Source organism: Ciconia boyciana, chromosome 8 (genome assembly GCF_034638445.1).
Source record: "Ciconia boyciana chromosome 8, ASM3463844v1, whole genome shotgun sequence".
NCBI classification, from domain to species: Eukaryota; Metazoa; Chordata; class Aves; order Ciconiiformes; family Ciconiidae; genus Ciconia; species Ciconia boyciana.
This window is the reverse complement of record NC_132941.1, coordinates 36,300,323-36,319,192: the sequence shown is the minus strand read 5'-3', so window position 1 is coordinate 36,319,192 and position 18,870 is coordinate 36,300,323. Positions and strand designations below refer to the sequence as shown.

The following is an 18,870-nucleotide window of genomic DNA, read 5'->3' as shown; positions in this document are numbered from 1 at the left end:
CCCCAGACCAAACTGTGAGAAACAACAGGAAATTGGAAACAAACCAACAAACAAAAAATCGTTCTCTGAAATTAAATTCTTGCTTTTTATCTACGCCAATTATTTTTCTTATCTTTATACACATCCTCTTTTGCACTCTCCTATTTAAAGTTTACATTTACATGTTACTATATTAGCTTATAGAGATACAAACTTCTGTTCACACCAATTCTGCTACAGAGCTAACAAAAATACCTAAAAAAAATCTCAGCTCTTCAGCCCATGTTCTGACTATACAGTTCTATATCATTTTATTTTAATATTACTAGCAACAGGTAATATGTAGCATATGTTGTGCTGGTTTTGGCTGGGATAGAGTTAATTTTCTTCATAGTAGCTAGTACGGGGCTATGTTTTGGATTTGGGCTGAAAACAGTCTTGATAACACAGGGATGCTTTCGTTATTGCTGAGCAGCGCTCACACACAGTCAAGGCCTTTTCTGCTCCTCACCCCACCCCACCAGCGAGGAGGCTGGGGGAGCACAAGAAGCTGGGAGGGGACACGGCTGGGACAGCTGACCCCAGCTGACCAAAGGGCTACTCCATACCATATGGCGTCATGCTCAGCATATACAGCTGGGGGAAGAAGGAGGAAGGGGGGGACATTCGGAGTGATGGCGTTTGTCTTCCCAAGTAACCATTACGCGTGATGGAGCCCTGCTTTCCTGGAGATGGCTGTGCACCTGCCTGCCCATGGGAAGGAGTGAATGAATTCCTTGCTTTGCTTTGCTTGCGTGTGCAGCTTTTGCTTTACTTACTAAACTGCCTTTATCTCAACCCACGAGGTTTCTCACTTTTACTCTTCTGATTCTCTCCCCCATCCCACTGAGGGGGAGGGAGTGAGCAGCTGTGTGATGCTTAGTTGCCAGCTGGGGTTAAACCACAACATACGTAGAAATGACTATGTGATCAAATATTTCTGGAACTTTGAAGCAAGCAGCTATCAATTACCATCTTTATCTACTACAATGTTTCATCTTTTTCCTTCACACTAGCTCTGAAATGGATATGAAACAGGGTTGCATTATTTATCCACAGAATCAATAACATTTTTGATAAATTATTAGATGTATTTGTTTTGTGCTCCACATTCCTCTTGCCACCCTCATCATGTCAGAGTGAGGTTATCCATTCTTTGCAGCTAAACGTAAAAGGTCTGTCCAGTACCAAAAGTATAATTCACTATGATTAATACTATCACTAACAAGAATTTGTTTTCTTGAAATAGGACCATTCAGAATAGCAGTTCAGATAAGGCTAGGATGGATTTTTATATCTTTATTACAAAGTGTCCCTGATTTTGCTGACAGTTCCTCCCTTTCTGAGAGAGCATTAGGTGCATGTTCCAGCATTGCCAAGATCAACCACAACAGATGGATACTTTCAACCGAACCCATAATTGTAAAATGTGGGGATGCTTGTTTAAGAGATGCCAGAACCTGAGAGGGAGAGCTTTGATACCTGTTTCATATGTAACTGTTTTACAGCTTTTTTCCACATTCTCTTTCTTGCTGAGCTCTGCTTCTCGTATAGCTATGTTATTCTCCAAAATTCATCTTCTGTCATGACTATGTAATTTCCTGTTGAATACTAATGAGACCAATGCTAGCATATTCTCTGACTTTTCCAACAAAAGCTGCTTAAGTCTCCCAGTTTACAGTTTTGAAGTACAAGCATGTTCTAAGCAGCCTAAACAAATAGGTGTACCATTTGGAGTGCAGAAAGTTTTGCACTGCAAGCACACTGAAACCTGCAAATTCATATGCCTGATACCATAGGCAACACATTCAAAAATAAAAGAAAACAAAAAAAAGAAACAAAACCACAAACAAACCAACACCTGGTTGAAGTTTTCCCCTCTAATTTTTAATTTATGCTAAAATGTTAAAACTAAAATATATATTAAAAATGAAACGCATCATAGCACACTGTAGGGGAAAAAACAAGAGTTTGGCTTCAAGTTTATATACAATGAGTTTTTTAAAACCCTTCAAGATAAGAAGACAGCAAGGGAGAAATCTTACAATGAACACGGTAAATTTATTAAATCTTGCTAGAACTACTTTTTTCAGGGGGTGAGGTGGGGGGGAAACCAGTTTAGGCATTTTGATTGGATTTTAGGCCCCTGTTCCTGGCTCCCACCTGATACAAAACTGCTATGAATGTGATAATGTCAAAATGCAAAAAAGGCGGAGTTTGTTTATTTTTAAATGCCACTAGCAGAAGGAGACTTTTGTTTGTTTGTTTTGAGGCTTGACAAACTCAAGTAACAAAGTAAAACTTTGTAGCCAGGACGCTTAACCACATTAAAGCAAAATCGGAAAAAAATTCCTCTTAATTTGCAGTCACCAGTTCCTACATCTTGTTTGAGACCTATTAAAACATAAGCAGATCTGGCAGATAGTTACCCCAAGACATACCTAAGACACCATATTCAGAAAGAGAGCTGTTGCACACGGTATAGGGGGCCTGCTGCTCCCAGAGGTGATTCATGGGAACACATGTTCTCTTGTCAACTTCTTGATCATGAAGCACATGATGACGATGGCTGCAAATAGGTGTTGAAAGAAATTTATTAGCTAAGAATAACTTTGGGCTTTAACAGAACTCTTTTCAAAGCTAAACCATCAAAGCTATGTTCTAGAAAGCATGCAAGCAACACAGTTATCTTTGCTTTACACAACACCCGGGTTTGGTTGAAAACTAGCAATACCATCGCATGTCTAAATACAATTGCTGCACTACAAGGACTTTCACTGACTATCCAGGCTTGTTCTCAAGCACTCATGGAAACTGAAAATACCTCATCACTAGTAGAACTAGGGGGGAGAGGGGAAGGGGTAGGGAGGTTGTTGCTATAAAATAGACTGGTTAAAGTAAAAAAAAAAAAGAAAAACAGAAGAAAAATTTGTTATTAAAAACATTTCACTCACCTCCCTGGCAAATTCTATTAATCTTTTCCTTAAAAAAACTGTTGTTTGTCTTTTATGCAAAAATTTAATCTAATCTAATCTCAGCACCAAGACTTGAAGCAGTTGTATCCTCTTTCCTGCTATTTCCACTCGCATGCACCATTTACAGTTCTCTAGAACACCATTAATCAGCATTAGAATGGAGCACCGAGGAACACTACCAAAACAGAGATGACTGAAGTAATTACTGTAATCCATTAACTCTCAGAGCAGACCGAGTGAATCACACCAATACGTCCAGCTTTACAGCTGCTAACATAAGGAGAGTTATTATACTGGTAACAACTACTGTGTGTTGTATAGCTGCCAACACTGAACTGAAGACTGAATGTTTTTGTACTTCCCTTTGCTATAATGAATGCTTGCAAAAGAGCTCTGAAATGTATTTAGAAGTCAACAATATAAGGCCAGGAAAAGACAGAATCTTTGAAGAACAGCACAGAGAAGGAGGTAGACAGGGGAAAATACACACACCAGACAGCTGTTAGGCAGAAATAACTTTTGCCACCGTCATTTTATTTTTGTCGTTCAGCCGAAGATAGAAGGCCTAGCTAGGCCATAAGCTTCTTGATTATGAACTTCTGTGTTTCCCCAGCAAAAGGTGATTACAATGAGCATAGATGGACAGCCAGAAATACACAGACATGCAAGTCAGATTTTGCTGTTGCGTGATTCTCAGGTTTACTGACATCAAACCAGTACAGAATAAAGCCTCCCTCTCCCCCTTTCGTTCCCTTCTCCAGGGTGTCTCCAAGATAAGAAGGGGCCCAGTCCTTCTATCTGCAGCTTTATCTAGCTTCTGTCTATTGATAATGTTGAGTACCGAAATAGGAAGAAAGTCATCACACTGAATACTGACAGAAAGTACTATTTTCTAGGCAGCACTTCAGAAGCTCCAAAATAATGAAAGCACTCCTATCACATTGTTTTCGCTATGGCAACACAGTGTCTTCAGTTCTTCCCAAATTCTAGCTGATACTCCCTCTTTCTATTAGTCCCAGAGATCTGAGACATTATGGGACTCAAATATCACCCCAAATATCAAGGATTTTGGGGGGTGAAGAAGGGTCTTCTCAGTACAGAGAGAGGATAAAATAACACACACTTTCTATGTGTTTGCAATGTATTTTTTCCAATAAAAATGCACCAGCATTTGCAAATGTCTTAAGTTGTTAGGGAGGTTGCTCACCTTTATTATAAATGACAAAGAAACCAAACCATAGCTAAAAAAGAGCACCTTTACTGAGAACTGCAGTAGATGTGGTACCAGTAGATGTGCTTGTACCACAAGTTAACTTTTCTACCTGTTCCTCTGATGAAATGAGCCTGAATACGGTATAACAGGCTAAGTCTTACAGGTTTCTAGTGTTCTCTTCTGTTTAACAGAGTAGTTGAATATTCTCTGGCTTCCTCAGGTCCAAGGCATTTTTTTTAATCTCACCCTTTATTGCTCAACTGCCCTATCACATTCATAACAACAATTCATAATCACACCATAGGCTAGTATTTTGTAGATCCCACTACTCATCAGGCAAACTCAAAACCCAGCGGTAAAGCAGAACCAGGTTACAATAAATCAAACATTTGCAGTACCAGCTTCAGTCCTGAACTTCACAAGAATTTATCTGAATGCCTTTTTCCTCCTTTTCTAAAAGACTGAATAATAAAATCCAGATGGCACAGGAATCCTTAGCTAGTATTTGCCAGTCTGAATAGCTTTTTATTTGAACACATTTTTTCTTTTTTCCCCTATATTGCTGTGAGCACAACAATTACTTCTATCTCAAACAAACATCAAGAAAATCTGGACGATAGCTCTGGAAAATCCTCTTCTACCAGAGAGAGAACTGGGAATACAGAGAATCAGTATTCTCAAGACAAGTCTATAGGCGTGTGCTAGGCATGACTAAGCACTCACCTGAAATAGGTGGGTAGGTTGCTAAACAATGAACACGTGTGTTCCTCTCCCAGGAGATGCTCACCACTTTACAAGACCATGGTACTGAAATCAAGGAGGGTAAGAAATTGGGGGGGGGGGGGAGGAGGGGCGGAATCTCCCCATTTTCAGTTCTGTTTTCAGGTCTTGTCCGAAGGATTTTGTTAAACTGCCATTAGAATAGGAGCAAAAAGAAGAAAGCCCAAAAGACTGGATATCAAATGAAGCTCAGCACAGAAACAGAGCACTGTACCAGCGAATACAGGCATCAAGATTTATCTCTCTTTTCTGCAAACATTCACAATGAAGCACAGTGCAGCTGCAAGGGGCTTCGCATCAAAGGCTTCAATTAAATACATCATTAACATCTCACTCCACAGAGAATCAGGTAAGGCAGCAGAACCGTATATATTTTTACCAAGTGATCAGATTCTGCACTCATTCATGCTCCATAGTCATTAAAAGTCTCGGTACAAAGGATCTTCTTTCACTTAAAAAAGCCTTGCCAACTGGCAATGTGTTTGTTCACAGGATACCCAAGTTCCAAGCAGCCACCACTGGAATGGTATTTAAAAGTCTTCAGAATCTGCAGCAGCTGACGGATTGCAGCTGAATTTTTAGTTAAAGAGCAGGAAAAAAAATAATTTCTGCTTTTCAGCAAGACAAGGAGGAAAGTATCTAAGAACATTTGTTCTGCCTTAAATACAATTATTTAAAACGCTGTTTACAGAGACACATGAGATTTGATTATTCTTGACTGCCAGAATCTATAACATTCAGATTGATGCTGAATAGCCTCAACTTCCCCTTCCCCGCAGAAGACCATATTGTTTAAAAAATGACAAGGTGTTTCTTTAAGTATGGGACAGCATTTAACAGTTATCTCCGTACTCACCTAAAAGTACCCCTCTCCACATCCTGTCCACTTAGTCGGACATGGATCCCTTCTTTCAGAAAAGAGCCAAAAGCCATGTATTCTGCTAAGGCCCAGTCAACAACCCTGTTCTTGGTCATTTCCAAGCGGGCTCTCAAAATCCGAGAGAGTCCTACATTGAAATAAAGGTCAGAAATCAATCGACCTAATTCAGAGATATTTTATATTCACATTACATTCACCATTCTCCTTCCCTACTGGCTAGGTTAAACACAGATCCTAATAGGGTCTACAAATTGGTCTTCTAGAACTGAACTGCTAGCAAAGTAAAATAACTTGTTTCCCAGGCAAAGGGTTGCATAATGTTCATACCTTGTTTTAGAAGAAGAAAATAAGATTGGCTGTCAGAAACTATTGAGGACAATTTAAAAGACTCACGGTGAAATACTACTTCTTAAAGATTTATTTTCACATCTCTAACACCAAGTACTGTTGGTGTACTGTACTCTCTCTTATAAGAGACTGAAAATATCACCTATCGGGTTCGTGATTTTTTCTTCTCTCTTTCTCTCTCTCATTTTTTCTTGGCATTTGTCTTATTGGAATTCTGGAGATGTTACAAAGAGAAACAGCCCAGATTAATTAATACTATGAATATCATATAAATAGGAAATTGTAGCAGCTGCCAACGGATTTTCATTTGGTAACCAAAAGCTGTTTGGTTTTGGTTTTGTGTTTTTTTTTTTTACAGTGAAGATTTTATAACTTGGTAAGCCAAAACACAAATTGCAACACTGTGACCTTTAAAGGGAATAAAACTTCAAAGCTGCACATGGGTGCTTCCAGCCTTGAGGCTATAAACCTAGTGTATTCAGAGTCACTTGACACCATCTTATTTTCACACCTGCGCTGATGCTTTTGGCAAGCTGTCCTATTTGTTATTTTCCCATACTTCCCTTTGTTACTTTCCCCATTTTTACAAAAATCACCCTGCTTTCTTTCCACATAAAACTATTCTCTCATCAAAATTATTGCATTTTAAGTAAAAAAAAAAAAATCTTGAAAATTTTCTCTTTAGAATATACTAAACGTTTGATAAAACAAAATAATTTCCAATTGTTTGTTGAAAGACTGCAAAATATTAAGCTGTTTCATTCTAGTGGAAGGACAAAGTACTTCAAAGGTGCTGTTCCCCTTCTAATTCTCCCAAAAGTTTCTCTTTCACGGCTTTTAAACTGCATAAAAGAATCTAGCAGACAAAAGTTGGCTTTGAACTATAAATCTATCTTATATACTGCAAGCATTACTTAGTGTCAATGGTTAATCAAGTTACTAAAGAGAGACTGTCTTACCCTTTTAATTAGAATTTAATTCTAATACTAAATTTTACTGCCTGACTATAATTTCAAATTTATCAGTGTCACAACAAAGTGCACAAACGTGTAAAAGAGTTTTAAAGTTCATCTATTAATTGTACCTGCTCAACAAGCTTGCAATTGACAACTGGGAATGCCCTATCATCATTACTTGTAACAGTTTTTAATTGTCCCAAGGGAACACAAACATAGAACACATACAGCAGACACACTTTATTCCTTAATGGATGACTCTAGAGAAGAAAGATTAGCTAGAGATTTTACCCAGAAAAAAAAGCTTTCTCCTGATCCTAAGTACATTCTCTAGCAGCCAACAAAAGAAAAAAGATCCCTAAACAAAGTGTCTCCATGTTTCCCCATGGAATGAACCCTGTAGAGCTGCTAGACTTCAACCTGACCAGGGAGTAAAAGAATTAACTCAGAACTTTGACACAGTGCCAGGCGTCCCCCAGTGAAACAGGGACATTTAACTTCTTACTGTAATAGATGCCAAATTCAGAATTGAATCTCTTCAGACCAAAAGCTAAGACTTTTTGAGAAAATGCTAGATTTGTGCTATCATCAATGCTAAATGGTAAGTTGAAAGAAAAACTGTGTCTGAATTTGCCCACACAGAGTCCATTTAGCTGTACTAAAATTAGGCTCATAGTATATCAGCAGTGTTGCCAGGTCTGAAAAGACCAAGCTATATTTCTGAGTAGAAAGTTATCTAACTACAAGACAAGTATCTTAAGTGGACCTCAAGTTACCGCTGGTTTTAGCATTAAAAAACCCCATTAATAGTGCTTCCTGAGATGGGTGCCTTACTTCCCAGTAAGTCCCACAAACGTGCTGCATAGAGGCAGCATTTTCCGCAAGGACTTGAAGAATGAAAGGAGGTGTTAATGTTACAATGAGACTTTTACCTCCCTCAGAGGAAAATCTATTTTAATGAGGTAGGGAACAGAAGCGGCATGATACTGGAAGAACATTAGGCTGAGAACAAGCAGCAGGACCTTAACTGCCATATTCTCCTTGCCCATAGGGTGGAAGAGTTAAAATAAAAGTCACAGGCATTCTCCTCTTTGGGAAATGGCCCAACAGCAACTCATGCGCAGAAATATAAAATCTGAGCAAGAAATGTAGCCACTAGGAGAAACAAAGACTCCAGCTGACCTGCATGTATTTTGAAGTCTTTGACTGGCACTGAACTAGCTACATTGCCAATGTGAGTCAGAAGGTCTTCTGAAACGCCAGTTGGAGGACAAGACATGCTCTTGGGTTCTCCATCCACATTGAAGAATCCTGGAAGTAAAAGATTCGGTGAGATGTTCAAGGACTGATTAAGAGATATCTACACTATCTACAATTCATTTAAAAACTCACAACTCTTAAAAGACATTCTAAGCAGCAGCCTAAACCTAGTTCTTCACCTTTCACTGGGGGAGACAACAATTTTGATTGTCTGCATGACAACAGAACTTGATCTTACAGGCACACAATGATCTGTTTTGTTTCTGCTTTCACTCCCTGTGAAGTCCAACTATGTGGGCAGAGGCAGCCAACAAAAGGCACATGGCACCTCAATCCCTCAAAAAAAAAAAAGAAAAAAAAAAAAAGGAGCATGAGACATACTCCTTCTTCCTGAAGGCACAGACAGTTAACATTACAGGAAAAACACTTCTCTGCTAAACTGAAAAGACATCTTTTTCAAAGTCACACCTTACTTTGCATGCTTTTTAAGAAAAGCACCTCTTTCAAGTTGATCTGGCAGGATGTTTTATTTACTATTAACAGGGGCAAACCAAAGGTCACATATTTTATTTTAAAGGAACACTGTCCGATAAAAAACATTTCAGAGTCCTAGAATATAGACTCAGAATAAAAGCACAATAATATTAACACTAGGGTAAGTGAAAGGGCACTTCTTACCAGGCCAAGGCGAATCAAGCCAGTGCTTGATATGTAGGATCTTGTTATCCTTAGATCTAGTATATGCTTCTTCACATATTCTATCATACTTTGCAATTTCTTCCTGTAGAACAAAAACTTCCTTTTTAAAATGGATAAACATAACACCTTTGTATCTTACAGATGACACCTACCATTCAGTATGATAAAAAAAGTTATTTAACTCCAGAAGAAACTTTAGTTACAATCATGGAAACAAATGAGTTCATTTTATCTAGGATCAAACTGCCTTCTAGAAACATGCTCACCCATGTTACTCAAATTATTTAGTTTATTGGGCAGGTGCTACAGAGGAGAGTACCAAGAGCTAAAGTTGCAAGCTGTACTCTAGAATGAGACAGAACCTAGAGTACCAAATATAATTTACAGTCATACAGTCTAAGATCAGGATTATCCAGCTCTCATACTTCAGGATAGGCCACTAAAGACTAGAAAAGAACCTCCTAGAAAACTAGTCCGGCTAGGAGAGTTTAGCTAAGAATCTGCTGGCCACTCCTGTCAATGGCAACAGATACAAAGCCATATTCGGTAGAGGCAGAATGCCTCTACAATATCTATGTTTCAATCCAAAACCACACCCAAGTTACTGAGCTAGCTCATCTTTAAAGGAATTAACAGCAATGTTGAGCTCAGTCTGTACAGCAAAACATCCATTCAGGATCCTGGATTCAGTCGCCAAAGCCCATGCCACTACTGGCACACTCTTACAATGATTCAGGATAGCTAGTTCTGCATGAGCTGTGATCATTCTTGAGAACAACAGAATGCACGTACACAAACTGCTTTTTTGTTGATCTGCAATACCATGTCACTACATAGTTAGCGACACCACCTCAGAAGGTCCTTTGTTGCATCTGCACTCTACACATTCACTTTCAAAAAGATTAAGGTAGACCTAACCAGCTTAATATAGGCACCAGACTCTACACTTCATCCTTCTGGAATATTTCAAATGATCTCTGAACTTAGTTGAATTATTGCAATAAAATAAACAGGTTAAATTGATTTTATTGCATTATTGCTGGATCCAAGCCTGCCAAGGTTATCAATATGAAGCTACAGATATACCTATGAGCATTCAAATACTGTCTTATTGCTGAATCAAGATTCTAGAGATGAAGAAGAACAGCTGACAAAGGCCTCCATCTCCATCATTCACATTTGATCACTTTCTTACAAATCTCAGAACTGAAGCAAATTTTTTTCTGTGCAATATGTATTAATTACTTCACAGCCCTCTCAGTCCTTTTGTTACAACAATACTATCTATTTTACATGAAAATCCAAACCAAATTGAATCAGAAATTGTCAAAGGGTGAAGACTTATCACAGTAATGAAAGGAAGGTTTTTAAGCAGACAGCATACGATGACAGTTGTGTCTTCCTACTGACAGCTTCTTAAGTTCTCTTTAACTCTGTTGACGTGTACCTCAAACTCCTGCAGTGTTACAGTCCCATCTGCAATCAGTTTGTCAGCATACTTCTTCAGCACCGGCACCTGCTTATGAATCTGCTTGTACATTAGAGGCTGGGTGAACATGGGTTCATCCATTTCATTGTGCCCTCTCCTACGGTAACAAACCTACAAAAGGGAAAGATTGTTTCTGTTGGTAAGGAAAAACATAAAATGAAATCTTTCAATTTCACAGTTTTACAGAGATTTTAGGAGGATTATTGTATAAGAACATTTATGGATTTTTGTGGGGCTGTTAGTTGTTTGGTTTTTTTTAAATGAAGAAACTAAAGGCCGTTAAAATCAAAATATGTTTCTTGACTGGGTCTTCTAAGCCACAGAAAAATAAGAAAGTAGTACATAATACACAGAATGAAAAGTTACGAAAACCAAGACTTACCAAGTCAACCACCACATCTTTATTGAATGTGTTTCGCCATTCTGCAGCTACACTGCACACATACATCACTGCTTCAGGGTCATCAGCATTCACATGAAAAATGGGAGCATTGACCACACGAGCAACATCAGTAGGATATGGAGATGAACGGGCCATACGGGGGTCTGTGGTGAAGCCAATCTAAAAATTCCAGAAACTTCCATTAAAATATGGGCATCTCCCTCTCCTTTGTTTTGAATGGTTGAGGTTTTCATTTAATAGTCATTTACACAGCAGTAGTATCAGCTTTTCATTTTGGCTAGCTAGGTTCTTTTTGCTCCCTTAAAAACAAAACAAAGCAAACCCAATCCAATGAAGTGTTATAAATTGAATGTAATAAATGTAGGTGATAAAAATATTATCCACTCAGAGTTGCTAGATACTATGATCATTTTCAGGAACATCCTAACCGTTCTAATAAACAGAGGGGACAATGCACCCAGCTAATAACAAACAAGAATAAAAAGAAATACACTAGCAACTATTCAGCAGATAAATTGATTGGAAAATGCTCTTCTTGTTACCTGGTTGTTGACCACAACATGAATTGTGCCATTTGTGGTGTAGGATGGGAGGTCACTAAGATGAAACGTCTCATAAACCACTCCTTGTCCTGCAAAGGCAGCATCCCCATGTAATAATATGGACATAACCTAAGAGGGAGGATTATACACACATATATTAGAAAGCAAAACTGCAATTTAAGCTTCTCAGCAGGATTTCTTTGCTCCATATTTCTGTAGTGCTTATAAAACAGAAATGTATTTTTATAATAAACCACAGACTTGTCAGCATTCTGCTGCCCTTGCTCAGTTCGCAAATGAAAGACAGTTTTAAGCCTACTTCCTGAAGTTACCCTTGAGGTACCATGTCAAAAACCTTATCTAGTTCAACAGGTGATACATCCCTTTTGTGAAGGAGGCATAGAGGAAGACTCTGTGATATAAAACTACTGATAAACTATTTTTATCAAAAATACAATGAAAAACTACCAGTAAGAGTTACTATATTAAAAAAATCTTTACCTTTTTCCCTGCTGTATCCCCTCGATAAAACTGTTCAGCTTTTGTCTTCCCTTGCACAACGGGATCAACTGCTTCCAAGTGAGAAGGGTTAGCCATCAGCGACAGAGTGATTTTCTTGTTTGTTGCTCGGTTGATCCTCTCATGGTACATTCCCAGATGATATTTTACATCCCCAGATCCCTAACATGCAAGATGTAGTCACAGTTCAGGAATGTCATTCATACCAGCTGCATCCGATTGACTACACCTAAAATTTGTGCTTCAGTCTGAAAAATGCATCTAGCTAATTGTACATCAGTATGCACTATGGGTTTGACACTGTAATTTCAAATTGGAACACTGTTCCTATTTTATTATATTAGTGTCACTATCCAATATTGGATAAATATTTACAGAACATTGATACTAATTTCATTTATATGAAACAAAGAAAGATGCTTAGAACTCAGTCAAATTACCTCAAACTAGAAAAGAAGACAATGCATTTCAGCAGCTGATAATGCTATTTTCATAGTAACCATGACCAAAATTAGTAAAAACTACCTTGAATGTAGAGCTCTCTCTACAGATCTAGTGAAGGAGCATCTTACCTCATCAGCTGCTTCAAGTTTGGGATCAAACTGACAGAAGATCTGCTCCAGCTCTTTTCGGATTACGTTAGCCAATACATTCAGCCTACCTCTAAGGAAATTCCAAACATAGTTATTTCTCAAAAATGGTAATAACAGAGTTAACAGCATAAAACTTATAAAATCAGCAAGCCATCTCTGTCAGAAATTTGCAAGTAAGAAGTTTACTTCAAACTTTTGAACCTGAAACCCTTCATTCTACCCTTCTCCCACTGCAAAGCTCCTCCAATGCATTCCCACAGATGTTTTATAACACCTAATTATCCAAGTACAAGCAATGAATTTTGTAGCTATCTAGCAGTTTTAACATGATGAAATGAATAATTAATTAAGGCAGACTGCAAAAGTAAGTTTGATACTATCTCGCCAAGCTTTCTCAGTTCTAGACTATGCAATGGGGTAGATACCATGGCTGCTGCCACATTTGCTTGCAGCTTCAAAGTACTCTCGAAAGAGAGTTTCACTAGCATTTACCTGTGAAGCCTGTAGCCTCTCACTGACAGGTATTTGTTACAGTTCTCTGTTCCCATTACTTTCTATGACTGACTCTTGCAACCCTAGCTTCTCTAATATCAACTTTGTTAATAAAATTCTAGAACCCGAAACTTGTCTTAAGACAATAAGGCCATTTGTTGGGGGTTTCCATTGACATTACCTATGAGGCATCCCCATTATAACATATTCAATTCCCATTTCACTGGATTTATCAATGATGGTCTTAAGTGCAGGAATCATTACTTCACATCCTTCCAAACCAAATCTCTTTTCGGAAGACCACTTGCGAGCAAGGAAGTCTTCAAATCTTTGCCAAAAAGAAACCCAAAAAAACAAGAGAGAGTGTTTGTGTTAAGATAATGTAGAAAATACTTATTGTCAAACATCTTTTAGCAAATAAAATTACATTACACTGTTTTAAACCATCTGTGAATACATGGTTTTAGGCCTCTGGAAGTAAGTCCCATGTAGGGCGGGAGACATAGGAGAGAATTAAGTCTTCTTTCTCCTCCATCTGATAAATATTTACCATGACTTTGAAACAATTCAGGCAGGAAGAATAGTCTCCACCTCAGTCAAAATTCACTTTCCAAGTTAAACTCTGCTCCTTCCCATGTATACAAAATGTATACTGACCACTGGGAAGGCAGAGTAACAGCAAAGAAGTCTCTCCTATGGATTGAAGAAGACATAACTGAGAATTTGTATTTTCTGGAAGTAACAATTAAAAACTCGTAGAAATACAGTTGAAAGCACGCCTATTTCATAGGTCCTATTCAATGGCAGGGGTCCTCAGAGCATGTGATGTAACGGTTGGTGAAGTGCCAAGAACTAGGACACTGGTATCTCTGCCTCAGCTGCAGCTGGAGAAAGATGTCAATCCTTGATAGCTCTATGTTCTTTCATTCTTTAATGCATTTGAGCCAGAGGCAATGTGAGTGGTTAAAAGGTACCTTTTAACAAACGCTGAAAGGATTATATGTTATAAAGCTTGGAGATACAAAAGGCAAAGAAAATACATCTTCATGAAAATAACTGTATTGGTTACATCACCTGTGCAATGCCTCGACTCACAACACTGCCATAACCCATTAATACTCAGCTTATTCCCCACTTAGAATGCTGACAGTTACCTCTTTAGATTGAAGTCCTAAAAGCATGGAAATGAGGAGTTGCCAAAAGACTCTGCTTAGCTCACCCATCAATACCCTTACAATTCAGGCATCTAAGCAACAAGCCAGACCCGCAGCTGAGCTATGCTGCCAGAATTCCTCAGGGAAGTCTGCAGGGCTATGCCAGTTTATATAAACTGAAAGTGGGGTCCCATGTGAACAGCAAGTCCTACAGGGCAAATCAAAGTGGTGGTTGTACACACTGTTTTCCTCCTCTTTGCAGCTGCAAATTAAGCCAGTATTGGACAAGCAGAAAGTTCATTATTTGAGGCAAACTGCCACTAAGTGTGCAGAACTACAACACTTTTGAAAACAGTATTCTTGAGCAAAATGATGACTATTTGCTTTACAAAGCCGCAAGTCCCAAGAGCACAACCAGTTTTCCACAAAACCAGATATTTTTCTTGATTGTTTTCAGACAAAAAAGCACGTTAGAGATAGCTGAATAGAAATTTATGTAAGACTTTTTTTATTCCATTTTCAGCAGACAATTAATTTGGCAGGAGATGAACGTTCTGCTCCTTCATGCTACTAGAAACTCCAGATCTTTCCACAGCTTAGACAGGCAGGAATAAAAGCACAAATTCGTCTCAAGATAAATAAGATGGTTCATACTGAGGGCTTGTTAAACAAACTTACTCAAGTGCAATATTAATTTTACCATTAAGTGACTTTTTTACTTCTGTTTAAATGAAACTTTTAACCAGACAAACAATCTTGCTATAATATTGGCAAACAAAACCTGGCAAAAATATCTTCCAACACCTCCAACAAGCACTTAATTTTTAAGTCTTTGAACATAGAAGCTTAATCAAAAAATGTGTCTTTATAAATCTCTAACTCTTGTGTTTATCAAAGGATATGCAAACTGTTTCATATTGTAAGAACTGTAATAAATCTTGTGCCTGAGAAGACAGTGTTGTTCCAGGGGTGGGAAGGTAATTCAGTCTCTGGGATCACAGTACTTCCATACAGATAGCTAGAAGGGGAACAACCAATGAGCTGTTTCCAAACATGTTTTCATATATTGCAGAGACCAAAACTCCCGCTGCCAGGTCATGCACCAGTACAGCACATCTTGGCATGCCTCAAAAGGAGAAGGGCAAAAACAGGACTTGAAATCACATTATGTCCCTCAAATCCAGTCGCATCTTAGCACAGCTTTCTAAAGAGACTGTTAGCATCCCAGCAAGTCAAACAACTTGTCAACATTTCACCCATCTAAAAATTCTCCTTGAGCTGACTGTTAGGATGGCTTCCTTTGATCGTGTGCTACTAGAAAGATGCACAGTAGATAGAATATAGCTGAAGATCAGTATCCAACATTGTTCTGACACCTATTTTCTGAAACAGGTTATGAATCTTTAACACAGTTACATATTACTAGTTTGTTGAAACAATTTTTTCCCACTTTATCTCCACAAGCCAATGAAAACTGCCAGATATGCCACTAAAGGCTGCACAAGTGTTACAGAACAGAACCTGCCTTTTAAGAAAATAGAATACTAAAAGACACTACACAGACCCTGACATACCTCTCAGCACACACTTTCCTTTGATATCGCAGCCAGGTTAACTACACCCACCTGTACTCCAGATTTCACTTTGACTCTTCACCTTCACCTCAGCAGTTTACAGACTGCACCAGCTTCCCATACCAGCTTACAGCCAGCAGTCACAGAGCAGTTTCCCAGCACCACCCCAGCGTACCTCATTGAGCGCACCAGCCTTGCCAACAAAGTCCTTTTTTCCTCATTAGTAAACTTCATAACTCCCGGTGTCTCAAACTTCTGCCGGATCCACTGGCACTGCTCCACATCATTGATGAACATAAACTCCAAGCCAATGTGTTGGCAGTAGGTATTCTACGATGTGAAAACACCAACACTGAAGCTTTAGGAGTTAATGGGCCATGGAGAAACAAATGTATTTTTTTAATTATATTTTCTGTATATATTACTCTTCTGAAAGCTATCTTGTCTTCTTCCTCTTCCACTGTATCTTCCCCACAGTAATCCTATAAGCGAATAAATTGTTTTACTGAATCCAGTTTTGTGCCAGAAAGCCTTCTCTACAAAGTAAAATTTCAACATTTTGAATCTGGAAGATTCAAATTTGGTAATACATCAAAAGTAGGCCAATAAACCTGCCTTAAACTGACTGGCACATTTCACCTAACTCACTACTGTTCTTACAGGCATAACAGAGTCTTTTCTCTAGATGCACCAGCAAAGATTCCAAGTAATTTATCAAAATTTACCCTGTCTTTTTTAAATGTCACCAGAAATCAAGCAATAAAGACAATGAGAAGACAGCTATGAAGCCTCATGCAAATCATCTGATAACTGCCAAGTCTCAGAAGGCTGGAAATCTGAAAAAGAATCCAAGCAGCTGAGAGCAGAGAGAGCACAGGGAAAAATGCAAAGACACTTCAGAAATTTTATCTCCTTGTTGCATGTTTTTTATTTTCTTTTTCTTACCTTAAAAAGAATATTTCACTAGAAAAATGTGTCCGAAATACAAGTCAACTGAAGTAAGACCTATTGCAAGTTTAATTTGAGACAAAACCACTCTGAACACATAGTATGTGCTCTCTACTGCCTCTAAAAAAGAATTTAATGTTAACTTCAACTAAAAAAAATCCAAAGCTCTGGAGACAAGAGGAAAACCAGAGGGTTATTTCTCTTTTACACAAATCAGTTCCTTGAGGCTTTTAGATTTTGCCATCTATTTTGTCCCTTTATTTGCGCTTTACAATTTTAAGAATTATCTCTTCAAAATTGCTGCGCAGACATGCTAGAAGTGAAAAAAACAAAAAGCAAATATAGCGCTCAAATGCACAACAGAGATGTTGTGGCTTAACAACTTACCATGCTTCAGCTAAGCCAATGTAATAGTCAAACATGCAAGTCAACACATTCTCTCACACTTGCAACAGGTCAAAGCCATGAACTCTTATATGCTCAGTAATTATTTTATTTTTACATTCTTGTAACGCAGTTCTGTATTTCATCCTTTAAAATATTTCCTCTTCCCTAGCCCTTTTTACTCCAATGGATTTCATTACCATGCAACAGAAATCTCTACAACTTCAGTACTCCAAAATCGTGGAAAAAGCACAATCGGGAATATCCAATACATACTAACTCAGTAGTTCACAAATTCATTACCATTCCTACTTGCTGTTTTGCTATTTGGAGTTCCCCTCTAATTATATTTATTCCTTTAAATTATTTTTGCTTTAAATTATTTTAGCTTTGATGACCTCACATGGCATAACCGTATCACCTGTCAGATAATGAAACTCTAGAAAAGGGATTGGGGATGGAAAAGAAGGATCATCACTATCTACAAGCTACAGCTGGGCTTTCATGAATTTGTTACCCAACCCTCATATTTCTACTCAGGTAAAAGTCTCACTAAAGCTAGGACTCTGACAGCAACCCCTGCATGTCCTGAATACTGTATGCAAAGGTGTTTTATTTGTGGTAGGACACTTAAAAGACAAGTTCTGAAGGCTCTACTCCTTTTAAACAACATCAGCTCTTTACAGAACTCGGGCCCGAATTAGTATTCTACCATATTCACTTCTTTTATACTCATCCTTAATCTATGTATTTCAGATATCCAGGCAGTGAAACTAATGGTGCTGCCATCTCTAGAAACAGTACAAGAGTTATTCTGAATGTCACTTGAATTCTTTACATGCTCTATTAATAATTGAAAAATGATAAGTTTTTTGTGACTGACAACTGGAAAAAGTTCGCCTCTGCTTGGATGAAAACAATCACAAATCAAAAAACGTCCCACTGACCTCCAGCCGTTTGATGATCTCTCGTAAAGAAAGACTGTTTTCATTTCCTCCTATGAAGGTGGTTGTAGGCAGCTGAAAGACTTTGTCCAAATCCGATTCATGCAAACCGTAAAACCCTACAACAGGTACGTTATCAATTGGCAAAGCAGGGCAGCAGACAAAAAGGAAACCAGCATTGTTTTTCAAACCACCACAAATTAAAATAAAGCAATATTAAGAAAGAAGGTACCAGATTAAAAATTGGAAGTGTGAATATTTTGGAGGCATCCATTAGTACAATGCACTTTAGTCTGGATTTTAAAAAGAAATGTTTTAATTAAATAGTTATTGTTTGATTAGAAGTACCAAACCATTCTTTCTTAAATGCTCAGATAGAACAACTGAAACTAAAATCACCCAAACCTTTTTATATTTTAGCATATTAGAATACATGCCATCAATTCTCCATGTTATATCTTGCACTTCAGTGTTTAGTAAAATAACTAACTGTAAGGACTGGGATTTCTTCCTTGCTCTATCCTGAGCAACAAACACAAAAAGAACCACTTTTCACAGACAGAACCAGTTGGTTGGAAGCATACTAGATCAGTTTATACAACATTAATAGACAGACGAAGAGAAAATACAGAACATGTTCAATGTAATGCTGTGCAAACACTCTGGTAGAACTTCCAAGGTATCTCTATTCACCCTCTT

At 38.1% G+C, this 18,870-nt stretch overlaps 1 protein-coding gene across 2 annotated transcripts in view; it reads right to left on the bottom strand.

Annotated features, from left to right (window-relative positions):
• OGDHL (oxoglutarate dehydrogenase L) overlaps positions 1-18,870 on the bottom strand; it is a 53,801-nt gene that overhangs the window by 18,128 nt on the left and 16,803 nt on the right. Inside the window, exons 4-15 of one of the 2 annotated variants that reach the window (XM_072870224.1) lie at positions 18,175-18,290; positions 16,071-16,225; positions 13,349-13,495; positions 12,655-12,745; positions 12,065-12,244; positions 11,564-11,692; positions 11,001-11,180; positions 10,577-10,729; positions 9,109-9,211; positions 8,353-8,481; positions 5,843-5,993; positions 2,460-2,587 (exon numbers count right to left, since the gene is read on the bottom strand). In XM_072870224.1, the coding sequence (XP_072726325.1) occupies positions 2,460-2,587; positions 5,843-5,993; positions 8,353-8,481; positions 9,109-9,211; positions 10,577-10,729; positions 11,001-11,180; positions 11,564-11,692; positions 12,065-12,244; positions 12,655-12,745; positions 13,349-13,495; positions 16,071-16,225; positions 18,175-18,290 (1,662 nt within the window). Of the gene's footprint in view, positions 1-2,459; positions 2,588-5,842; positions 5,994-8,352; positions 8,482-9,108; positions 9,212-10,576; positions 10,730-11,000; positions 11,181-11,563; positions 11,693-12,064; positions 12,245-12,654; positions 12,746-13,348; positions 13,496-16,070; positions 16,226-18,174; positions 18,291-18,870 lie in introns of those variants that run through there. The other variant, XM_072870225.1, reaches the window with a different exon arrangement.